Raw genomic sequence first — 24,256 nt, forward strand, 5'->3', positions numbered from 1 at the left:
TCTGTTAATGAATGGGCTATGGCGGGAGGGGGCGGCGACGCGGAACAGCCCAACCTTGGTCTACGCGTCTAGTGTATACTGTGCGCATGCGCTCCCTCCCTCCAATCGTGCCCCGAAGTTGTACGGGCTCCGCCCGCACGCAGTGCGCGCTGACGTCAGCGACGGCTGTATATTGGCGCGGCCCTGACGCCAGAGGCCTCTGCGGCGTGGTCCTCCGAGGCTCGGGGCTTGCCGCGCACAGGCCATGGCAGACTACCTGATTAGCGGGGGCACGTCCTACGTGCCTGACGACGGGCTTACGGCACAGCAGCTGTTCAACTGCGGAGATGGCCTTACCTACAAGTGCGCGCCTAGCGGGCTCACCTGGGCGAGGAGAAGGGGTAGCGCGCTGGGCTGGGAGGCCGGGTGGGTCTTTCATTGGGCCCGCTTGGACTCGGGCGTGGGGACAGCTTTAGTAAATTCTCCAGCCATCTCTGGGGCTCACACTGAGAGGTGAAGCGGAAGAGGGATGGATGCGGCGTTTTGGCAGTGCTTGGGGTTTCAGACTGGAAACTGCCTTCTCTGGGCACATGAAGTTGTCAGGGTGCCAGGGGCGCTGATGACAGCTAGGTGGCAGAAAAGCCCCCGTCGTTATCTCTACCTTGTGCTCTGCCTTGCTTGTGACACATGAGTTAGGTCAGTGCCGTGTGCCCAAATGCCTTAAGAGATCTATGGGGATGGAGTCTCTGGTTGCACTAAGCCTGAGCCTTACTCCCAATTCACTCCTCTCCACCCTGTAGTGACTTTCTCATTCTCCCTGGGTACATCGACTTCACTGCAGACCAGGTGGTGAGTATGGCCAAGAAATGGGTTCTTAACATTAAGACTGGATAAGGTGCTACTGTACCCTGGTCTCTTGGCTACCTCACCAGATTGGGCTTCGAGGTGGTTCTATGGAATGATCTTACTAGCATGCAGATCTTACAGGGCACCTGTTTTGCGGGGAGTGGGGAACTGGCACCATCATGAGTTATATGAAGTGTTCCCTCATCAGTTGGCCTTATATCCTCAGGACCTGACTTCTGCTCTGACTAAAAAGATCACTCTGAAAACCCCACTTGTTTCCTCACCCATGGACACAGTTACAGAGGCTGGGATGGCCATAGCGATGGCGGTGAGCACCACGGGGACGTGAGGGCATGCGCAGGGACCTGATCTCTCCTCCCTAACGGCATCTAGTCATGCCTTTCTCTATATACGTATTAATTTTATATCAAGAAGTATGCATTCATAGTTGCCTCGCTCTAGCTGTTCATTGCTTGCTTGTGTATGTACCTTGACCAGGCAAGCCCAGGGATTTGAACCAGCAACCTCAGCATTCCAGGTTGATGCTCCATCCACAGTGCCACTACAGGCCAGGCCAGTTGTGCCTCTAATGCTTCTCACTTTTTCCCTGTCTTGTTTATTCTACAGCTTACAGGTGGTATTGGCTTCATCCACCACAACTGTACCCCTGAATTCCAGGCCAATGAAGTTCGGAAAGTAAAGGTCAGAAGGGCAAGGATTATGGTCAAGAGTTTAAGGGAACTGCACTGGGGTGGAGTGGGGGGTTTATTTTACTCCTAATTTTTTTTTAAATTTATTTATTTTTTACAGAGACAGAGAATGAGTCAGAGAGAGGGATAGACAGGGACAGACAGACAGGAATGGAGAGAGATGAGAAGCATCGATCATTAGTTTTTCATTGCATGTTGCAACACCTTAGTTGTTCATTGATTGCTTTCTCATATGTGCCTTGACCGCGGGCCTTCAGCAGACTGAGTAACCCCTTGCTGGGGCCAGCAGCCTTGGGTTCAAGCTGGTGGGCTTTTGCTCAGACCAGATGAGCTCAAGCTGGCGACCTCGGGGTCTTGAACTCGGGTCCTCTGCATCCCAGTCCGATGCTCTATCCACTGCGCCACTGCGCCACCGCCTGGTCAGGCTATTTTACTCCTAATTAAGTTTCCTTTTTCCCCACTGTGGAGCTCAATTCCTGATCAGAAGAACCTGAGACCCTGGGTCTTAAGGCAGCAGAAGAGGAACAGGTGAACAGTGCCTATCAAACTCCTTGCGTTTGAGGTGTCGGTGTGATTTGGTCCTTCGGCACTGATCAAAGGAGAGTTGGCCAGACCCAAGTTTTTAGACCAAGAGCCCAAAGAAAGTGGTTCAGAAATGCCTGGTGTATGGACATCCGGGATTAAATTCCCAGTCAGGACACACGAGAGAAGTGACCACCTGCTTCTCTTCCCCTTCTTCTCTCCCTTCTATCCCTCTTCCCCTCCAGTGGCTCGATTGGTTCAAGCATCGGCCCTAGGCAGGTTGCCAGGTGGATCACGGTTGGGGCACATGTGAGAATCTGTCTCACCATCTCCCCTCAAAAAAAAAAAAAAAAAAAAATGCTTATCCCTTCCAGAAATACGAGCAGGGATTCATTACGGATCCTGTGGTCCTCAGCCCCAAGGATCGAGTACGGGATGTGTTTGAAGCCAAGGCCCGACATGGCTTCTGTGGTATCCCCATCACCGACACGGGCCGCATGGGGAGTCGCCTGGTGGGCATCATCTCCTCAAGGGACATTGATTTCCTCAAGGAGGAGGAGCACGACCGGTTTTTGGAAGAGGTAGGTACACTAGCAGAGCCAAGTTCTGGCAACAAGACTAAAGACTTCTGATGTTTTAAGTGACATCCTTGATGGTCTCTACTGTCCAGGAAAGCTGAATGCCTAGCCAGTTTCTGATCCCTTCATAGGATTCCTGCATCCCCATACATACGCCAAAGGCCCTCAGTCTGCCCAAGTGGATGTCAGCTTACAGTGTTCTTTGCCACCCCCCGGGTGGCAGTCCTGCTTAGACCAACTGCAACCTCTTCTTCTAATTTTCTTGTCATTGATCTGGTGTGGCCCTTATTTCTCTTAACAGAGTAATGGGCTACTCTGTGTACCATACTGTCCTTTCTACTCAGTTCTCATGCTTGTCACTAGATTGCTGCAGAAACAGTTGGGTTCACTGGAGGGAGATTGGTTGCAGGTGTGTGAATATCGTGGTCTTTGGAACCTCACCCTTAAGGGCAGGGCCTGTTTGAAGGTCTGGTCTCTGATTGGCCCTTCCTCACAGCTCTCATCCCTCTTAGATCATGACAAAGAGAGATGACTTGGTGGTAGCCCCTGCCGGTGTCACATTGAAGGAAGCAAACGAAATTCTTCAGCGCAGCAAGAAGGGTGAGTCCTAGAGTTAGGAAGGGTTACATAACTAAAGACCAGCATCCTGACTCGTGTCCTGCTCTGCCCTCAGGAAAGTTGCCCATTGTAAATGAAAACGATGAGCTCGTGGCCATCATTGCCCGGACAGACCTGAAGAAGAACCGGGATTACCCACTGGCCTCCAAAGATTCCAAGAAGCAGCTGCTGTGTGGAGCAGCCATTGGTACTCATGAAGATGACAAGTATCGGCTGGACTTGCTGGCCCAGGCCGGTGTGGACGTAGTCGTTTTGGTGAGCTGCTGTACAGGTCAGGCGGGACAGGGGGCTGCTGCCATACCCATCTTACTGGGACTTCCTCCCTGTGCTAGGACTCTTCCCAGGGAAACTCCATCTTCCAAATTAACATGATCAAGTACATCAAAGACAAATACCCCACCCTACAAGTCATCGGAGGCAACGGTGAGGCCAGACTGGGCACCGAGGACATGGGGTGAGGTGGGAAGCGAGGCTCCCAGCGAGACCTTCACGGAGTCCTTCTCTGTGCTTCACTGCAGTAGTCACAGCGGCTCAGGCCAAGAATCTCATTGACGCTGGCGTAGATGCCCTGCGGGTGGGCATGGGCAGTGGCTCCATCTGCATCACCCAGGAAGGTGAGATGCTTTGGCAGGGCCCTGGATCTCCACGTGCCCTGGAGCCATGCGCTCTCATGGGAACTAGTGAGTCCTCCAATAGGGGCAGGCCCCTTGGATGGGTGACCTACCGGAAGCCAGATGAGCTCTCGTCAGTCCTCACTTGCCACTCCCTGCCTAGCCTGGCCTCCTCGCTCCTGCTCTGCGCCCTCTCTAAACTCTGGTCTGTTTGTTTTATTTAGCAGCTCCCAAGATCCCTCCAGACATAAAGTCCCACAGCCCCAAATGCCCTTCTACTGTCACGGGCTGCTATAGTAAGTCCGGCCCGGCCCACTGGCCCGGCCCAGCTGCCCACTGCCCGGCTGCTTGGTTGACTGTAGCTGTAGCTCCCGGGGTTTGTGGTGCTGATGGGTGGGCAGGGCAGACTGAATGACAGACCATGGTTTTGGGGACTGCTGAAAAACACAGCTCCTTCTTCCTGGGGTCCTTACAGAGCAGGAACTCCTTCCCCAGGCTGGCCCTGCTCTGCCCACACCTGCAGGCGTGGCACAGCTCAGGGACCAACTCTCAGCACACTCTTCCTTCCACATAACCACCACCCTGATCTTGCCTGAGCCACCCACCACTTGGGGAGGAGGGCTGGGCCTCTGGGTACTAACTGCACAGCGACCCCCACCCCACCTGATACCATTTGGGCGGGGCTTTCCGGGCTGCGGACTGCATGTGCCTGAGGCTGCCCTGGGCCATGCACACATGCACGCGCACACGCAAGGGTGAGTGGTGGCCACCACAGCCGTTCGTGCTATTCAAGGCAGAGGGGCAGCCATCCCAGACATGACTTGTCTCCAGCCAGGCGGCCGTCCTGGTGCAGGTGTAGCAGAGAGCTCCTGGGTGAGGACTTGTGGCCACAGGGCCCTTTGCCTGTCCTCACCAAATTCTGCCAGTTCATGTTTCTCTGTCTTTTAACAGTGTTGGCCTGTGGGCGGCCTCAAGCAACAGCAGTGTACAAGGTGTCAGAATACGCACGGCGCTTTGGTGTTCCCGTCATCGCTGATGGAGGAATCCAGAATGTGGGCCATATTGCCAAAGCCTTGGCCCTTGGGGCCTCCACAGGTGAGGCCCAGCACTTGAGAGCCCAGTGGAACTCCTTCCCTATTGCCACTCAGTGTTTACCCCGCACTCCTTCTGTCCACAGTCATGATGGGCTCCCTCCTGGCTGCTACCACTGAGGCCCCTGGTGAGTATTTCTTCTCCGATGGGATCCGGCTAAAGAAGTATCGTGGCATGGGCTCTCTCGACGCCATGGACAAGCATCTCAGCAGCCAGAACCGATATTTCAGGTGGGACAGGAAGATCAGTTACCTTATGACAATCCTGCATTGACAGCCTCATCTGTGCTTTGACCTTATCCCTGTCTCTTGCTTCTCTGTGCAGTGAAGCTGACAAAATCAAGGTGGCCCAGGGGGTGTCTGGGGCTGTGCAGGACAAAGGGTCCATCCACAAATTTGTCCCTTACCTGATTGCCGGCATCCAACACTCTTGCCAGGACATTGGTGCCAAGAGTTTGACTCAAGTCAGGTAAGCTTGGACATGGATAGAGAGGGTGGTCTGGACCAGCTACCCGCATCTGACACCTGCCGCTTTCAGAGCTATGATGTATTCTGGGGAGCTCAAGTTTGAGAAGAGGACATCCTCGGCTCAGGTGGAAGGTGGTGTCCATAGCCTCCATTCGTAAGTGGCCCACCCTGTCCCACTGGGTAGAGGTTTGTGCTGTGCTCTGTCCTGCTGCCCTCACTCACAGCTGGTCCTTTTGCCTACAGGTATGAGAAGCGGCTTTTCTGAAAAGGGATTCGGCATAAACCCCTTTTTTTTTTCCAATAAAAATTTGAAAGAAAAAAAAGTGATGCCTTGTCTTTGAGATCAATAGGCAGGTGGGACTTCGCAGGTGCCACATCACAGATGCACCCAAACACACGTTCTTATTTTCAGGGGGAGCTTCAGGCCCTGAGGGAAGGGGGGCTCCATGGCCCTGGAAAGCATAGTAGTTTCAGATTCAAGAAGTCCCTCCTGAGGCAGCTTGCAAGCTAGCCCCGACCAGCTAGGGCTCTTAAGGGTCAAGGGTTCTATTTCAGATTCTGACCATGGCTGCTTAGGCGGGGTCCATGGGGCTTTGGATTGATATCCACAAGGTCTCCTGCTAGCCTAAAGCCTGGCCACATAGGACGAGGTTGAGACTCCCCGTCCGTACATGATCTCTTAACAAATTGCTAAAGAACCTGGTGGAGACCAGGCAGTGGTGCAGTGGATAGAGCGTCGGACTGGGATGCGGAAGGACCCAGGTTCGAGACCCCAAGGTCGCCAGCTTGAGCACGGGCTCATCTGGTTTGAGCAAAGCTCACCAGCTTGGACCCAAGGTCGCTGGCTCGAGCAAGGGGTTACTCGGTCTGCTGAAGGCCCACGGTCAAGGCACATATGAGAAATCAATCAATGAACAACTAAGGTGTTGCAATGCACAACGAAAAACTAATGATTGATGCTTCTCATCTCTCTGTTCCTGTCTGTCTGTCCCTGTCTGACTCTCTGTCTCTAAAAAAAAACAAAAAAAAAAAACCTGGTGGAAGAATTGAAATCATCTTGAATCTGCATGTAAGCAAGTAGAAACACCTGCAGTTTCAAGTGGGTGTACATACCACCTCCTGGCCTCTGACGGGCCATGTACTCTGGATGAAAAGGTAACCCCTTGGTTTCTTCACAATCCCCTCCAAGAGCCCACCCAGCCAGCAGCCCCTGGCCAACAATGCACCTAGTACAAAATGGGAGAGGTGGATTAAATTATTAATTTGCTTGCAAACAAGACACATGTTAACAGTGCAACACAGGAGGGGTAGTACAGCGCTGGGAAGCCCTGCACTCTGCAGAAGGTGCCAGGCCCTACTGGACAGTCAGGTCAGTTCCTGGTGCTTCACTGCAGCTTGGGCCACAGATGTGACCACAGTCCCTCCAGGTGGGGGGATGAGGGCAGCTCCTGTCACTCGGCCTTCATGACACAGGAAGTTGAAAGTGGCACAAGCATTAGGCTGCAAAGAGAAATCCAGCATCAGCTGGACAAGAGCTGGGCCTGGGCTCCCCTCAGCGTCCCCAAGTCCCCGAACTGACCGTGTCCTGCACTTCCACAGCGATGCCCCGCTGTCTCATGGCTCTCAGCACGTGGGACTGCAGCCGCTCAGTCCGGTCTCCAGTGCCCACCACAACAATCTCTAGGGAAGGATGGGCAAGTCTACAGCTAGGCCTGCAGACAGGCTGGAGTGGGGCTGACTTTCAGAGGCTCGGAGCACCTCGGCCCTTGCCTCCTCCATACCTATTCGGGGCTCCAGCATCCAGAAAAGAGAGAAGCTTTCTTCTGTGATGTCCTGGTGAGATCCTACCTATGGGGGGAGGAGGCGGGGTCAAGGCTACAAATTCACAAAGCTTTCCCCAAAACCCTGCCCAACAAAGAGGCCACGGAAAGCCTAACTCCCCAGGACCGCAATCTGGGACAAGCCTAGGGCTCCGGCCCTGAGGTCCCCGACTGCAGCAAGCACTCACGTTCCACTGCAGCACGGAGCGCGGGAGCAGCGCGCAGGGCCCGAACACGCGGCTTCCGCTGACCACGAAGCCGCGGCTGCTGTAGCTGTCGATGTACATGGTGTGCGGGGCCTCGCGCTGCAGCAGAGAGATGCGCGTCCGCTGATACAGCTCATCGTCGGCGGGCGTGAGTCGGTGCCCTCGCCGTGGGGCCCTGCGAAGTAGGGTCGGGGTCTAGGGGACAGGCGGTGCGGAGCCGCGTGGGGGCAGGGCAATCGGGGACGCCAGGACCGGACTCACCACAGCAGCTCTGCGGGGGGACGGCGGAGGACGGGCTCCGCTCGGTACAGGCCGCGAAGCACGGAGGCTGCGGCCATTGCAACCCGTGCGCAAGGTCAGCGGCGTCAAGGCGGAGCCAAGAGCTCGCACAGCGCCCCCGCCGGCCCGGAGGGGAGCGCGCGGCTCGGCCGGCGCTGCGCTGGAGCATTAAGGAGCCGGCCCCTGGCACCCGTCCCGGGAGGCTGCGTCCCCAGCACGGCTCCGGTGTCTGCACCTGCCGCCCGCTCCTCCCCGAGCCCCCTCAGGCCGCCCTGGGGGCGCCCGACGCCTGGGGGCGGGGCCGGCCTCAGGGCACTGCCTGGGCCCCGCTTCGCAGCCATGACGCAGGGTCCCGGGCCTGGGGCGGGGCGGCAGCGCACCTGGCCGAGCCCGCACACCTGGCCGGGGCGCGGCGCCAGTCTCCAAGCCCCTAATCCCGGTTTGGGGGAGTCAGCTTGCGAGGGCGGGGCGCGCGGCTCGGATTTCCCCGCTCTCCTCAGAACGACGCCCCTTCTCAACCGTCACCCGCGCGACCGTTGGCGTCGCTGCCGCGCCTCGCGCGAGGCGTGGCCGTGCGTGGATTGGCTTTTCGAGAGCGTGAGGGGGCGTGGCCGGGTGGCTTTTCCTTAAAATGGCTCGGGTCTGCGGTCAGAGCAAACGGAAGGGGACGCCGTGATAGGGTGGTTTTACCAGCTTATGTCGGAGTGACGGGCCCGACCGCGACCAGACACTGAACTAGACAGCGGCGGAAGCAGCGCTCTATCTTGGCCCACTCTGCTCGCGTCCCCAGAATCCCCCCGGCCCCCCGCTTGAGCCGAGTCAGAGGGCCTACTGGCGCGAGAGTCGCAGGCGCCCGCGCGGGGTTCGGGGACCTCTGCGCACCCACAGTGTCGTGGCCTCAGGGGAACGCTGCCGCGTCTGCTATCCGCAGGGCAGGGCGGGCGGGCGGGCGGGCGGGAGGCAGGCTCGGTACAGATGAGGACGGTCGCAATGGATTCCTCGAGGTCTTGTCGCCGCCTTGCGAGCCCATTGCGGCCCTAAAAGCTCCGGGCGCTGGTAGCGTCACCGGACACAGGGCCCCGGGTGCGGGGTGTCGCCGCGGGTTTTACTTCCTCCCTGGCTTCACGGGAGTGCTTCCTTCTTAGCTGATCCCGAAGCTTGCCCCGACACTGTCACCTCACCAGTGGCTCTGGCTGAATGGGACCAACAGGACTAATCCTACCCTGCAAATGTAATCCGGATCGGGACTCGGTCCCAGGGGAGGAGGCTCCCATCACCCGTCCTATTTGGGGGCCCAGGTGAGCTCCTCATTCCCACTAGACTTGGTTTCACCGCCTACTCGTAGGTCTGCCTCCTTGGACTGGAAATGGGGGAGTTCTATTCTGGCCCCAGGGCAAGGGACACCCCCCCCCCCCACGGCTGGACAGCGGGCAACGGAATCCCAAAAGCAGCTGTTGTCTCCAGAGCATTCCAGCTGCGCTTGGATTTCGTTCCCTGCTCTCCTGCCTGAGCAGCGTTCTGATCCAGATAGGGTGGGCGAGCCCCTGACCTCAGACTTACTTCATTGGGTCGTTCTGGTCTCCGTCCCTCTCAGGTGCGCCCTCAGCCTGGAAGTCATAGGCGTAGAAGTCCGAATAACTGGGCGGTGGCCGTGTGTGGAACCCGGCATGGCATTGGTGAGGGAGGGCAGATTTAGGGCTTCCGGGTAGGGTTACAATGGCGGTGAGTCCTACAGGGCCACCCCAGCCAGCAGCTCGCTAAAGATAGCCCTTCACTTCCTGGGAAAAAACCACCCTAACCGTCTTCGTGTGTGCGGAGAATAGCTGAAATCCCCAGCTGGGTCTCCAGCCCCAACCCTGATAACGGCTGTCCCGGGGGCGCCCGCCTGCGGCATGGAAAGTGCTTTGGAATGACACGATCACTCCCGTTGAGTGGGCACCCAAGAAGTCATCGGGAATGTCGTGTCCGCCCAGTGCTCTTTCGGCGCCTCCCAGGAGGTCCTTGAAGCCCTGGCCCAGAGAGGAGCCTTGCCAAGCTTTTCCTGTCCCTCGGGCCCCCTACTGAGTTCTGGGTACTCTCACTACTCCAGGGCAAAGATCATGGTTTTCCCACTACTCTGTGGTGCGTCCGTTTCGATTTAAGTTATACTGAAGTGGAAACATTCGGATCCCATCATGGAACAGGAAAGAGCTTTCTCTCCAGCAGAAAAGTAGGGTGTTCCAGCTGAGCCTAAATCAGGAAGCTGGAGGATCCCTGTTAAAGTACACCAGGGTAAAGCAGAATGCTTTCAAACCTAGCAATTCTGGAAGCCATCAGGATGGTTCTAATTCCCCAAGACTCAAGAGGAGCCCTGGCCGGATGCTTGATTAGTTCAAGTGTCCTCCGGATACGCAAAGGTTGTGGGCTCCATCTCTGGTCAGGAACAGATCTGTGTTTCCGTCTCATTCTCTCCCTCTAAAATCACTTTTTTTTTTTTTTTTACAGGGACAAAGAGTCAGAGAGAGGGATAGATAGGGACAGACAAGACAGGAGCGGAGAGAGATTAGAAGCATCAATCATCAGTTTTTCATTGGGACACCCTAGTTGTTCATTGATTGCTTTCTCATATGTGCCTTGACCATGGGGCTACAGTAGACCGAATAACCCCTTGCTCGAGCCAGCGACCTTGGGTCCAAGCTGGTGAGCTTTGCTCAAACCAGATGAGCCCACGCTCAAGCTGGCGAGCTCGGGGTCTCGAACCTGAGTCCTTCCGCATCCCAGTCGGATCCTCTATCCACTGCACCACCGCCTGGTCAGGCTAAAATCATTATATTTTTAAAAAGTCAACAGGAGGCCCTGGCCGGTTGGCTCGGCGGTGGAGCGTCAGCCTGGCGTGCGGAGGACCCGGGTTCGATTCCCAGCCAGGGCACACGGGAGAGGCGCCCATTTGCTTCTCCACCCCTCCGCCGCGCTTTCCTCTGTCTGTCTCTTCCCCTCCCGCGGCCGGGGCTCCATTGGAGCGGGGATGGCCCGGGCGCTGGGGATGGCTCTGTGGCCTCTGCCTCAGGCACTGGAGTGGCTCTGGTCGCGGCATGGCGACGCCCAGGATGGGCGGAGCGTCGCCCCCTGGTGGGCGTGCCGGGTGGATCCCGGTCGGGCGCATGCCGGGGTCTGTCTGGCTGTCTCTCCCCGTTTCCAGCTTCAGAAAAATGAAAAAAAAAAAAAGTCAACAGGAGAAAACCAGTCAATTCTATCAGTGGGCATTTATTAGGAATAAAGACGACCCATATCTCAAAGGAGAAAATGCTTGCAAAAACCTGAAATTGGCCCTGGCCAGATAGCTCCGTTGGTTAGAGCACTGTCCAGAAACATAGAGGTTGCCGGTTGGACCCCCGATCTGGGGATCTTACAAATTGATGTCCCTGTCTCTCTCTTCCTCCCCCTCTCTAAAAACCTATAAAATAAACATTTTTTAAAAAATTACCTGAAATCGCAGTACACAAGTTTTTAAAATGAGATATTTTAAAAGTGAAGGTGGCATTAATGTGAGCTGCTCTATTTCAGCGACAATTCGTTTGAAACTTTTAACCTTCTGTTCATGCGTAAAATGAAGGGACTTAATGTTATCACAAATACAGAGAAGACTTTCATGAGGAGAGAAAGAGCCCTCACCAGGTCGCAAAGACCTTTTTCCCGGTTGCTGCCGCGGTTGACGGCGAAAGAACCCTAGAGAACCACAATATTTCGGACCCGGGACCAAGAGGGCAGGTGGGCCAAGCTGGGGCTATCGGTCCAAAGCAGACTCAACAGATCCCCTCTGTTGTACCAGCCCACTCAGGGACCGGAACCCCGCCAGGTTAGTCGTTCTTCCGGAAGTTCGACCTTCCAAAATGTTGTTTCCGGTTCCGCTCACTCCTTCCGGTCGCCATGGCGACGGGGCGCCTTGGGGTGGAGGAGACTCTGGAGGCCCTCAATGCGGCCCTGGGACCTGGAGGCCCTGTGTGGTTCAAGGAGACGCGTGCCCGCCACCTGCGTGTCCGAGACTTCCTAGCGCCCCGGCGCGCGCTACAAGCGCGCTTCGGGGACGCACAGGTGGGCCCCGGCCGGACGGGGACGCACGGTTGGGGACAGCTAGGAGCGCCGCGGCCGCTCACTGGCCTGTGTCCCCACAGGTGCCCGAACGTGTGGTCCATGCTGTGGCTGGCCTGCAAGGCCCCGGCGTGGCCCCTGTGCTGCGCTGTGCGCCAACCCCCGCGGGCCTGGCGCTCCAGCTCCAGCGGCCCGCCGTCTTCGAGTGCGTGCTCCGCGCCGTGGCCGCCTACGCCGCGCCCGCCGCGTCGGCCACGGGGGGTCCGCTTGTCCTCCTGCACTGCCCGTCGCTTCGCGCGGAACTCTGCGCGCTCCGCCTGAGCCAGCTGCGGGCCGTGCTCGTGGCCGATCACCTGGCGCGAGCCTTGCACGTTCGCGGGTGAGCGGGCGCGCGGGGCCAGGGGGAAGGCTCGGCCGGCCCTTGGCGACTGGCCGCTCCAGGTGAGCCTGGCTAGGTGGTTAGGCTGAACCGACTGCCTTCCCTTTCCAGAGTGAGTGTGAGCCTAGTGCCCGCTGTGCAGGACCCGCACATGTCGACTTTCCTGCAGCAACTGCGTGTGGACTGGCCCGCCGCCTCGGAGCGAATCCCCACCGATGCCCTGAGATGCCGCGCCCTGGCAGAGTTGACCTCTGCTGGCGACCGGGGGGCCCTGCCCCCCGACGTCCTGGGCAGTGTGTGCCTGAAGGAGCTGGTAAAAGGCCGGGGACGCACAGCTGGCTACGACCCCAATCTGGACAGCTGTCTGGGTAGGACCTGGAGCCTAGCGAGGCCAGAAAGAAGAGGGGGGGCCCTGTAGTCGGGCTAGTTCCAGTGCCTGTATTCCCAATGCAGTGACTGAGGACCTGCTCTCTACGCTGGCTGAACTGCAGGCAGCTGCGCAGCACTGGCCTGAGGACGGCTCCCAAGACCTGGTTGGTGACAGACTTCTCATCCTATAGGCCTTGGGCAAACGAGATGTCCCGAGTCCCCGAAATGACCGTCCTCATCCCTTGTAGGCTGCAGCCCCAAATGCTGCCACAGAAAGCTGCATGGTAGTACACGTGGTGAGCTATGAGGAGGAATTCCAGCAGCAGAAGTTGGACCTGCTTTGGTGGAAGTTGGATGACCGGGCTCCTCTCAGACAGGTGGGTCAGTGATCATGGAGCCCTTCACCAACCTCGGAAGGCCCTCGAAAAGCCGTTAAGGGGCCTGCTAGCTTGCTGGTTCAGAAGGGGACACTTGACCTTGGGGGAGATATTAGGCTTGGTGAGTGGGCACATGCAGCAGGTGCAGTCCTGGGAGAAGATGGGGTCTGGAGACACGCCCTGCTGGTCTGAGGGGCAGGGCTTGAGAGGGAGGCACTAAGCTTGGTGGTAAGAGGTTGAAAGAGCACCAGATTTCAGTTCCTTGCAGGTTTTATTGCTGGAGGGTGTCACCAGCTAGCTGAGCCCCTGCTATCTTTCCGACAGAAGCACCTCGTGTGTGGCCCGGTGAAAACAGCTGGTGTGCCCAGCACACTGACTGCCCCTGAGTACTACGAGTGAGTGAGACTGGAAGACCACCAAACCAGGGTCACCAAGATGGAGACTCTGCCCATTGGCCCTCTTGCTTTTCTCAAAATGCAGGCTCCGGCACGCCCAGGTGTGCAAGGCTTCAGCACTGAAGCACAGCAAGGACCTAGCACAAGGTGCGCCCGGGAGACTGGCTGTGTTTTGAGGCAGAGGCAGGGGCAAGTCATTTGTGCCCCTGCCCCTGGTCCTTGGCGTGCACAGACTGACTGATCTGTACTCCGCAGACCCAGCCTGGAAAGAAACCTTCAGGGTTCTCTCTGCGGCGACGATCAAGTTTGAGATGCTCAGCAAGGCCCCGCAGAGTCAGGTGATCCAGGGTGTCCTACAGGACCGGGGGACACGCTGTGTGTGGTGGCTACCCTCCCTCTCTGTATCTCTGCCATCCTCAGCTCCTCCTGGCTCTAGCTGACAGCTTTTCCACAAAGGGTACCAAGAGTGGAACCTTTGTCATGTATAATTGCGCTCGTCTCGCCACACTCTTTGAGGGTTACAAGCGTAGCGTGGAACAAGGTCTGTACCCCACTTTCCCACCTGTGTGCAGTCTGGATTTCTCCCTGCTCCGTGAAGAGGTGAGTGCCCCTCCCAGTAGCTGCGTCCACAGGAGGCTCCAGCTTGCCCTCCCAGCAGCTTTCTCCCCACAGGGTGAGTGGTTGCTGATCTTCAACAGCGTCCTCCCCTTCCCAGAGCTACTGAGCCAGACTGCAGCGCTAGATGGCACTGCCCCGGGGCTGCACGTCCCCGCCCGCACAGAGATGGTAAGACAGAGCAGACAGTGACACTGAACACACTTTATTCTGGTTTGGGGAACAAGAGCAGAGACAGGCCAGTGACTCCATCTCTGTCCCTAGGTATGCAAGTTCCTGGTACAGCTCAGCATGGACTTCAGCTCCTACTACAACCGGGTACACATCCTAGCGGTAAGCACACAGCAAAGGGGGTGTGCGGGAGGTGCAGGGGAAGGAGGTACAGGATGAGGTCAGGAGGCCCCTCTGTCCCTCCAGGAGCCTCGACCACACCTGTTTGGTCAAATGTTCGCCCGTCTGCAGCTTCTACGGGCTGTGCGTGAAGTGCTGCACACGGGCCTGGCCATGCTGGGTCTCCCCCCACTAACCTACATCTAAGGCCACAGAGGTTCCAGTACTGGGAATGTTCACTAAGTCATCAACTGAAAACAAGAACTCCACAGACTGTTAGAGACCTAGAGCTAAAATAAACTATTACAAAGCTTTCTGGTGTCGTGGGCTGTGGGCATATTCTGGGTCTGCCCTGGCAGCACTCCACTCACCTCCAGTGCCTGCTCTGAGGTCAGGACCCCACGGCTGCTGCTCCTCCCCCCAGGTGCACTGGGCGTGGCCAGAGCCAGCCACTCCTCCTGCACTATCTGTGGGCAGGCCCCTCACCCAGCATGCCCAGCATGCGGGCTACTGCAGGGGCAGGACGTGTCAGTCGTACCAGTTATAGACCTCAAGTCCCTGGCCCCCCAGGGCACAGCGGTGACCGAACTCAGGGCTCACAGGCCAGCAGTCCATGTCGGCCACATCCGGTACATGATACACTGTACTGTTCACGAAGGCAGGCTCCCCATGCCCTAGACGCCAGAAGGTCAGCCGCTGATCAATGGAGGCTGAGACCATGAGGCTAGGGCTTAGGATCTGGAGACCTGTCACGTGGGCAGCATGTGCGCAGGGTACAGAGTGTTCCTCCCGCACATGCAGCTGGGGCACCAGCTCACCACCCCCCCCAGCCTCTTCTTGCTCTGGCACCTCTACCGTGAGCACAAAGACATGGAGGGAGCCATCCTCACTGCCACTTGCCACAAGATGGCCCTCAGGGGTGGGCAAAGTGTGCAGACTGTTGACACCACAGCTGTGAGCCTGGACGGTCAGGCAGGGGGCACCCAGCCCTGAAACAAGAAAATGGTGGTCAGGGTCCAGCCTACCCGCAGGGGAAGGGAAGCAGGAGGCAGGGAAGGACAGCCAGTAGCACACTGGTTACTCACGGGAGGGAAGCCCAGGGTCTGCGGGAGGCTCCAGGGCAGTGGAGCCTGGGTCCAGCACAGTGGTGAGGTCCCAGAATGCCAGGCTGCCGTCGGTGGCTGCACTGCACAGAAACAGTCTCCTGGGAGCCAGGGAAAGGCATTGGGTCAGCCGGGGAAATGGGAAGTAACAGGCCCCCACCGACCCAGGCAGAATTCATGTAGCCCTCACCGCCGCTGGTTGGGTGCCTCATGGGTGAAGGAGTGGACCTTCAGGACACACCGCTCATGGTGGAAGGTCTCAGCCAGGAGCTTCAGCCCCCGCCCATAGTCCTGCAAAAAAAAGAGCCTGGGGGCACAGAGGTTGGCCCAACTCAGAACCCATTCTGGAGAAGCCTACACAGGTCTCCTGCCCTGGCCCCGCCGCCCTATACTCCTACCTCACTGCCCCGTCACTACAGGCTGCAGCCACAAGGGGGCCGAGGCCAGGCAGGTCAGGCTCACACACAGCTAGGCACATGTACCTGCAGAGAGAACACAGCCATCAAGCAGAGCCCTGGGTGTCCACCCCAAGCTCCTCCCGGGGAAAGCACATCACCTGGTCTCCGGGTCCGCCTTGACCATCCGGTGCCTGTTGCGCTGCCGGTCCCAATACTCATCTAGCCGGTGAGATGAGAGATGCATAACATGGCAGGCGAGGCGGCTCGGGGTGCTGGGGTCCAGGGTGACCATGATGTTGAAGCAATGCATCTCAGCCCGGCCCCCCGCAGACACCACATGTGCAGTCAGGCCGGGCCGAGGATCCTTAGGGCCGCCGAGGGTTTCAACGCCCCACACAGCCAGTGCACGCACCGAGGAGATGTGGTTACAGACGGCTGTAAGCGCATGGGCAGAGCCCGTGGCTGTGGGGAGTGCCAGGATACAGATGGTCGTGTCCTCGCTGCATGTGATCACTATGTCAATCAGGCCGGGCCCCTCGTTGCCAGGCTCTGGGCAGTCAGGCTGCATGAAGCTGGGTACCTCCGATTCGGGCCCCAGGGTGATGGTGCCCACACGTTTGACGCACGTGATCTCCCGGCCATGCAAGCTCTCCCGGAGGATCACGTGTGGCCGGGTGCAGCCACCCAAAGCCCGATATAACATCACATCCCCATCCTTGAGGTAGGCAAACGCCATAGCCCCCTCGGTATCAGAAAAGGCCCAGGAGCGATGTCCTCCACCACAGTTGACGATGTGCAGTTTCTCGTGGGACCGGGGACTCCACACCACAAACTCATTGGCATGGAAACCCAGGATGACCATGTTCCCATTGGGCACCATGCGAAGCCCAGCCACCCAGTTCATGCCTCGACAGGATTTCTGCCTTAAGACTGGCTGGAGTTGGCTGCCTCGCACAAAAAGCTGGTAGTAGGCACCATCGCGCCCTGTGGTGTACACGTAGCCACCAAAACAGGTGACCGAGGTCACGCCCTGCTTCCCATGCAGAGAAGGGAGAATGGATACAGGGCCCCACTCTGTCGGGGCAGTCTCGTCCCCATCACTGCCACCATCCACCCCAGGTGCTCCAGTGCCAGCCCCAGCCTTGCCTCCAACCTCAAGGTCCTTGAGCAGATCTGGTCGGGATGGGAACAGCAACACCGAGCCCCGCCGGTCTCCACACACCAGGAAATCGCCCGGGGGTAGGAAGGCACTGCACGTGTGCCATCTCTGCTTGCTTGGAGGAAGCAGGTACCGACACCGTTCCTTGACAAAGATGGCCTTGCCGGAGGGCGCGGCTATAATCTCCAGGCAAGCCACCACACCACCAGGACCTGATGCCAGCAACAGGAGTTCCTCATAGCCACGCAGGGCCCAGCTCAAACTGTACACCTTCCCGCAGAACAGGGTCAGGTCCACAGCGGCAGCTGGAGTGTTGATGGGGACAACCTTGGCACACCCCTCCCCATTTGCCATGGCACACAGTCCGAAGCCCTCGGGGCCGGGGGCTGCCTCCAGGAGGCAGTAGGACTGGAAGCGCTTATCCTCCAGCAGCTGCTCCCAGCACTTGACCTCAAGGTCATAGAGATACAGGGTTCCTGCCTCAGTCACTGCCAGGACTCGCCATGAGCCAGCCAGCGTCACAGCCTTGAGGGCCCCTGGCCTGCTATGGGACTTGAAGCCGAGAGCTGAGACCCCTGACCCTGGGTGCCCACGCCCTACCAGGTGCCATAGCCGGATACCTGAGTCGTCGCCCCCAGTGACCACCCAGGCCTGATTCTCATGGGCAGCTACGGCCCGGATCCCACGGCCCTGGTGGCCCCGAAATGCCTGGAGGATCTCACCCTCGTGGCTCCATACCAAGCAGACACAGTCCTCTCCTGCACTGATCAGGTAATTTTCTAGAAGTTTGACCTGCCACACACGGGCACTGTGACCAAAGCAGTGCCCAATATTCTGCACCCGACCCCCAGGGACCCGCAGGTCCCCCACCTTCCAGATGCGAACACTTCGGTCTTCTGAAGCTGTGGCCAGCAAGCCCTTGCTCTCTAGGTACGACATGCTGAATATTACACCCACATGCCCACTGACCCTTCGGTCAGGGGCAACCGGCTTATCGTCTACTAGAGCAGCTGCTGGGTACCAGACCAGGAGCTCGTTGGAAACAGCACCTGCCACTACAGTCAGCTCCTTCCAGGTGTCTCCGATCAAACAGGCTGAGGAGAGGGTGCACCTGTCAGTGCAGGGCACGTCCTGCAGGACGCACCCTATCACAGGGTCATATAATACCACCGAGTTGTGGCCCAGGGCCAGGGCGATGTTCCCCTCCAGCCAACGGGCGTCCCAGATCCAGTCAGACATGTGCCACAGGCCAGAGCGCCAGAGTTCCCGGAAGCGGCCCTGTCCCCAGCTGATTTTCACAACTCGGAGTCCCTTGCTCCCAAACGCAGCTATCATGGCCTCCGAGTCAAGGTCTCCAGTGGGTTCTGGTCGCACCCGGAACCCATGGACAAGGTAGTGGCCAAGCAGGTTCTGCACTCGCTTCATCATCCGCAGATGCCCACCAAGATCCAAGCTGTACACCAGGACATCCGGCCCCTCGCCTGGAGGAGGCAAAGAGCCACATCAGAACCGTCACCTACCCCTGAGGAGCCATGGAGACAGGGGAGGGGAACTTCTCCACATGGAGACCACTGCGTGTGTTAGGACAGACAATCCCGCAGTCTTGAAAACTGGGGGAAAAGCCTTGGTTTTGGCTTCAGCTGGACTTTCAGCACTGATGTTCTGATTCCGTATGTTGCTCCTGACATTCAATCCAATCACAAGCTCCTCAAACAGGCAGTCTCCCCCTCACCCCACCAAACTCCTCCTGCTTCAGGAAGGAGCCCTCTCAGCTTTAGCCCCCGAATCCTAGCCTCACCTACTTGTACCAAATCCTTCCCAGTGCTCCCAACCCCAGGGCAGAGGTCTTCCCACTAAGATGATCTTAAAACCTTGAGGTCAGCCTGACCAGGTGGTAGCGCAGTGGATAGAGAGTCAGACTGGGATGCAGAGGACCCAGGTTCAAGACCCCAGGTCGCCAGCTTGAGCACAGGTTCATCTGGTTTGAGCAAAAGCCCACCAGCTTGAACCCAAGGTCGCTGGCTCCAGCAAGGGGTTACTTGGTCTGCTGAAGGCACATATGAGAAAGCAATCAATGAACAACTAAGGTGTTGCAACGCACAACGAAAAACTAATGATTGATGCTTCTTGTCTCTCTCTGTTCCTGTCTGTCTGTCCCTGTCTATCCCTCTCTCTGACTCACTCTCTGTCTCTGTAAAAAATAAATAAATAAATAAAATTAAAACAAAACAAAAACAAAACCTTGAGGTCATAGCAGAATCCCTCCTGACTTCCAGGAGCGTCCGCCCTGTATCTCAGAGGTGAGCATATTCGACATCAATGAGGAGAACGAGAAGCAGCTATGCTTTGGCAGCAGGGTCTACCTGACCCTCAGCTGCCTCCTGACTGCATTTGTGGGCACCTCCCACCCGCCTGGCTCATACTCAAGTTCTATGGATGCTCCTCACCCCAATAACCATCATCACCCTCTGTCCATCCCCAGCCCCACACCAGGAAGCCCACAGCTTACTCTGCTTGACTTCCAACATCTTCTCTGTCTCCAAGTTCTGTGAATTCCATTTCCTAAAGTTTGCAAATGCCCACCACAGAATATCACCTGTTAAACCAAGAGGACTGTAACAGTCCCTCATGTCATTCCTAGTCTTCAGTCTCAATCCTTGAATGACATTCATTAAACATTTACTGCGCATCAATTATAAAGCAGATAATGAACTGTAGGCTAAGTGATGAATAAGAGAAGCATAGACCCTGCTCTACGGATTAGGTAGACACTAAACAATAGCACAAAAGTAAACTATGTTATTTTAACTTTGGTTACGTTCCAGGAAATAACTATATAGCTTGATTTGAAAATATTAAATCAGTAGGTTCGAACACTGACCAGGTACACAAAGGATGCGGGTTAGATCTCTGGTCAGGGCATATAGAAGAGTCAACCAATAAATGCATAAATAAATGAAACAACAGATCAGTCTCTCTCTCCATTTCTCTCTCTAAAATCAATAAAGTTTTAATGTGGTCTTGGTAAATTAAAAAAAAAATAGGAAAGCCTATTCCAGTGGTTCTCAATGAGAAGGGAGAGGCAATTTTCCCTCCAGGAGACATTCGGCAATATCTGAAGAAATTTCTGATTGTTACAACTATGAGCTGTCTTACTGGCATCTAGGAGATGCTGCTTACATCCTACAATGTACAGACGAACCCTTATAAAAAGAATGATCTGGTCTAATGGTGGCGAAGTGGATAGAGCACTGACCTAGGTCACTAAGGTCCCAGGTTTGGAACCCCAAGATCGCCAAGTTGAGCACAGGGTTGCCAACTTGTGCATGGGATCATCGACATGATCCCATGGTGGCTGAGTTGAGCAAGGGGTCAATGGCTTGAGCCCACCCCCCCCAAGTCAAGGCATGTATGAGAAGCAATCAATGAATAACTAAAGAGATGCAACTACAAGTTGATGCTTCTCATCTCTCTCTCTCTTCCTGTCTCTTTCTCTACCAAAAAAAAAAAAAAAAAAAAAAAGAATGATCTGATCCAAAATGTCAACATGTCAACAGTGATGGGACTGAGACAATGGTCTAAATCTAACAGGACTGGGAAAGTGTCAGAGAAGGCCATTTTGAGGATGTAACATTTGGGCTGAGGAATCAAAGCTGAGCAGCGGTCAGCCAAAGGAAAAGCAGGTGGGGGTAGGAAGTGGGGAGTTACAAACTTTTTTTTTTTTTTTTTTACAGGAACAGAGAATGAGTCAGAGACAGGGATAGGTAGGGACAGACAGGAATGGAGAGATATGAGAAGCATCAATCATTAGTTTTTCATTGAGACACCTTAGTTGTTCATTGATTGCTTTCTCATATGTGCCTTGACCGTGGGCCTTCAGCAGACTGAGTAACCCCTTGCTGGAGCCAGTGACATTGGGTCCAAGCTGGTGAGCTTTTTGCTCAAGCCAGATGAGCCTGCGCTCAAGCTGGCGACCTAGGGGTCTTGAACATGGGTCCTTCCACATCCCAGTCCGATGCTCTATCCACTGCGCCACCGCCTGGTCAGGCTACAAACCTTTCTTGCCAGAAGCAAGAGCATTGGGTTGTACGGCTGAAATAAAAAATGAAGGGCTGCCCTAGCCACATACTTCAGTTGGTTAGAGCATCGCTCTGAAGCACACAGGTTGCCGGGTTCAAACCCGTCAGGGCACATACAGGAATAGGCCAATGTTCCTGTCTCTCCTTCTCCCTTCCTCTTGCTCTAAAATCAATCAATAATTTTTTTAAAAAAAAATTAAGGGCTGGCCCTGGCCAATTGGCTCAGTGGTGGAGCATTGGCCTGGCGTATGGATGTCTTGGGTTCAATTCCCAGTCAGGGCACACAGGAGAAATGCCCATCTGCTTCTCCACCCTTCCCCCCCTCTTTTCTCTCTATCTCTCTCTTCTCCTCCCGCAGCCAAGGCTCCACTGGAGCAAAGTTGGCCCGGGTGCTGAGGATGGCTCCATGGCCTCTACTTCCAGCACTAGAATGGCTCTAGTTTCAATGGAGCAATGCCCCAGATTGGCAGAGCATTGCCCCTAGTGGGCAGGCCGGGTGGATCCCGGTCAGGCGCATGCAGGAGTCTGTCTCTCTGCCTCCCCCCTTCCCTTTTTTTTTTACAAGGACAGAGAAAGTCAGAGAGAGGGATAGACAGGGACAGACAGACAGGAACGAAGAGAGGTGAGAAGCATCAATCATCAGTTTTTCATTGCCAGACCTTAGTTGCTTATTGATTGCTTTCTCATATTTGCCTTGACCGCGGACCTTCAGCAGACCGAGTAACTCCTTGCTCGAGCCAGCGACCTTTGGGTACATGCTAGTAAGCTTTTGCTCAAAACATGAGCCCGCGCTCAAGCTGGCGACCTTGGGGTCTCAAACCTGGGTCCTCTGCATCCCAGTCAGCCGCTCTATCCATTGCGCCACTGCCTGGTCAGGCACCCCTGTTTCTCACTTCAGAAGGAAAAAAGAAAGGGCTGAAGGATGTGCTAGAGCAGGAGTAGTCAATCTTTTTATACCTACCGCCCACTTTTGTATCTGTTAGTAGTAAAATTTTCTAACTGCCCATCGGTTCCACAGTAATGGTGATTTATAAAGTAGGGAAATAACTTTACTTTATAAAATTTATAAAGCAGAGTTACAGCAAGTTAAAGTATATAATAATAATCACCAAGTAGTTTATGTCAGATTTTCACTAAGTTTGGCAGAATAAATCTTTATAAAACAACTTACTATAATTAAATCTATCTTTTTATTTATACTTTGGTTGCTCCGCTACTGCCCACCATGAAAGCTGGAACGCCAACTAGTGGGCGGTAGGGACCAGGTTGACTACCACTGGGCTAGAGAGAATGTGACTGAGATCAGGGAGACATAGCTGCATGGCCTCAAAAGATGGCAATAAAAGTTCAGATACCACATGTATGAAATACTAATCATCCACACTGGAAGTCACAGAAGCAGGTGAATTTCCCTTTTTTTAAAATTCATTTTGGAGAGGAAAGAGAGAGAGAAAGAGAAAGAGAAGGGGGCAGGGAGCAGCAGGAAGCATCAACTCCCTTATGTGCCTTGACCAGGCAAGCCCAGGGTTTCAAACCCGCAACCTCAGTGTTCAGGTCGACGCTTTATCCACTACGCCACCACAGGTCAGGCCACAGGTGAATTCACTTGAAGAGCTTTCTAACCTGTATTTCTCAAGACACTCCCTACTTGAAACACTTCACTGGGACCTCCCCACCACCTTCAGGAATTAAGTCAGATCTAAACCTGGTCTGGCCTCTGCTCATTTCTCTAGCCTCTTCTTCCAGACCCCACCCCTGCTCCAGCAGCAAAGGAATTCCCTATCCTAAAAAGTGACAAATTCTCTCAGCCTCAAGGTCTTAACATGCTTAACCTCTGCCAGGAACTCACCCCTTCTCTTTCCCTAGCTGCTCTTTGGGTGTCTGCCTAGCTATCCCCTCCTCCAGGAGTCTCAGGAGTTCAGCACATGGCAGGAATCCAGGGCTAGCAGAGCCCCACCAGATCAAAACTGGGGCATCCCTCCCAACCCCACCTTTACCCTTGGGTTTGGTAGCAACTCACTCAAGGCTTGACAGCCAGTACCTTGCCTTGGGATCCTTATAAAGCTCTACATCAGTTACTCGTGGTTTCTGGGAAAATCTCACTACTCCCCAGGGCTCTGCCGTCTCAGCCGCCAGGCCTTTGCTGGCCCGTGCTTCCCAAACCGGCCCTCCTCGGAGGGGCATCCGTCTCCCCCTCCCTGAGCACTGGCCTGATCAGAAAGGTCTCAATCCGGGTTTCCCAAGACCCCATCCTCGTCAGAGGGCTCTTCATGCCCAACTCTTGGGCCCCGCCCTCCTCTGATGACGTACCCTGGACCCGCCTACCTGGAGGAGGGGTTCGCTCCCAACCTCCCAGCCCCATCTATCTCCTAGGCAACCCCCGCCCGACTCATCCAAGGGGACCTACACACGTACACACACACACGCACACACTTCTCTCCTCCCCTTCCCCTGCCTCCCAAGCCTCCGCCCGACTCATCCAAGGGGACACACGCACGCACACCTCTCTCCTCCCCCTCCAACGCCCGCCCGACTCATCCAAGGGGACACACACACACCCCTTTCTCCTCCCCTTCCCCCGCCTCCCAAACGATAGCGTTTCCCCGCACCTTCCCGCGAGCCGACCCACCCTTCCCAACTCAGCGCAGTTTCTAAAGGGCCTCGGTAACCACTGCGGCTTTTCTGTCACTTGTGTGCCTCGGGCCGGGCCACCTTCCCGCAGGGCCTGGGCTCCCCGCCCACCTCCCGGCCGGGCCCCCCGCCGCCCGCCTCCTCCTCCAGGCATCCCTTTGTTCTGTGGCTCCGCCCAGGGGAGCGCGCGCCTTCGCCTCCGCTAGCGCGCGCCTCAAACAAAACCTCACCCGCCAGCAGCCGTTCCCCCACGCACTCCAGACCCGTGACAGGGAGCAGTATGAGCTCCGAGGTTGCCCGCGGCCAAACGAAGTCCTCGGGAGCGTCCATATCGGTCCCCGAGCCGCTGCAGCTGCCACGACCAACAAGGGAGCTGAGCTCTCGCGAGACGAGCCTTCCCTGCGCGCGACGCTGCGGATCTACAGCGCCCTTAGCAACAGGTAGCCGAACCCAGGCTCGACTGCAGCCGTTGTCCAATCACGACCCTCCACCCCACGCACTCCAGCTCACGATTGGCGGGGCCATCACCGCCCCTCCTCCTCACAGGACACTCGCCAGGCGACCCCCGCCACCGCCCCTTTCCCCAGTCCAACGCTACCCCCACCGACCCTAGCTCCTCGGCCCA

The 24,256-nt window shown here is 56.3% G+C and overlaps 4 protein-coding genes across 8 annotated transcripts; 2 read left to right on the forward strand and 2 right to left on the reverse strand.

Annotated features, from left to right (window-relative positions):
- The first annotated feature begins 180 nt into the window (after positions 1-180).
- On the forward strand, positions 181-5,744 carry IMPDH2 (inosine monophosphate dehydrogenase 2). Of its 2 annotated transcripts, XM_066351206.1 has the most exons (15): positions 181-342; positions 780-828; positions 1,052-1,153; positions 1,453-1,527; positions 2,432-2,638; positions 3,148-3,235; positions 3,309-3,508; positions 3,586-3,676; positions 3,772-3,867; positions 4,089-4,160; positions 4,816-4,959; positions 5,042-5,186; positions 5,281-5,424; positions 5,494-5,577; positions 5,667-5,744. In XM_066351206.1, the coding sequence occupies exons 1-15, from the start codon at positions 245-247 to the stop codon at positions 5,686-5,688; spliced, it is 1,617 nt and encodes a 538-aa protein (XP_066207303.1). In that variant the 5' UTR covers positions 181-244; the 3' UTR covers positions 5,689-5,744. The 2 variants fall into 2 exon arrangements, with proteins under 2 accessions (XP_066207303.1, XP_066207304.1); XM_066351207.1 differs by lacking the exon at positions 4,089-4,160.
- A 916-nt stretch (positions 5,745-6,660) lies between these two features.
- Positions 6,661-8,222, reverse strand: NDUFAF3 (NADH:ubiquinone oxidoreductase complex assembly factor 3). The gene is made up of 5 exons (XM_066350744.1): positions 7,711-8,222; positions 7,432-7,624; positions 7,205-7,271; positions 7,003-7,103; positions 6,661-6,923 (listed from the first exon to the last, which is right to left on the reverse strand). The coding sequence occupies exons 1-5, from the start codon at positions 7,785-7,787 to the stop codon at positions 6,789-6,791; spliced, it is 573 nt and encodes a 190-aa protein (XP_066206841.1). The 5' UTR covers positions 7,788-8,222; the 3' UTR covers positions 6,661-6,788.
- Positions 8,223-11,333: 3,111 nt separating this feature from the next.
- Positions 11,334-14,577, forward strand: DALRD3 (DALR anticodon binding domain containing 3). Of its 4 annotated transcripts, XM_066351473.1 has the most exons (12): positions 11,553-11,799; positions 11,880-12,175; positions 12,287-12,543; positions 12,629-12,708; positions 12,793-12,921; positions 13,246-13,316; positions 13,402-13,463; positions 13,572-13,654; positions 13,737-13,916; positions 13,989-14,102; positions 14,196-14,264; positions 14,349-14,577. In XM_066351473.1, the coding sequence occupies exons 1-12, from the start codon at positions 11,635-11,637 to the stop codon at positions 14,466-14,468; spliced, it is 1,626 nt and encodes a 541-aa protein (XP_066207570.1). In that variant the 5' UTR covers positions 11,553-11,634; the 3' UTR covers positions 14,469-14,577. The 4 variants fall into 4 exon arrangements, with proteins under 4 accessions (XP_066207569.1, XP_066207571.1, XP_066207567.1 ...); XM_066351472.1 differs by having other exon boundaries at positions 11,334-11,799; positions 13,737-14,102; positions 14,394-14,577; XM_066351470.1 differs by having other exon boundaries at positions 11,547-11,799; positions 13,737-14,102.
- Positions 14,121-24,147, reverse strand: WDR6 (WD repeat domain 6). The gene is made up of 6 exons (XM_066351468.1): positions 23,862-24,147; positions 15,921-18,402; positions 15,763-15,846; positions 15,555-15,671; positions 15,347-15,465; positions 14,121-15,250 (listed from the first exon to the last, which is right to left on the reverse strand). Exons 1-6 carry the CDS (start codon positions 23,959-23,961, stop codon positions 14,790-14,792), a joined length of 3,363 nt encoding a protein of 1,120 aa, XP_066207565.1. The 5' UTR covers positions 23,962-24,147; the 3' UTR covers positions 14,121-14,789.
- Positions 24,148-24,256: the final 109 nt, after the last annotated feature.

The sequence above is a fragment of the Saccopteryx leptura genome, chromosome 10 (assembly GCF_036850995.1).
Source record: "Saccopteryx leptura isolate mSacLep1 chromosome 10, mSacLep1_pri_phased_curated, whole genome shotgun sequence".
NCBI lineage: Eukaryota > Metazoa > Chordata > Mammalia > Chiroptera > Emballonuridae > Saccopteryx > Saccopteryx leptura.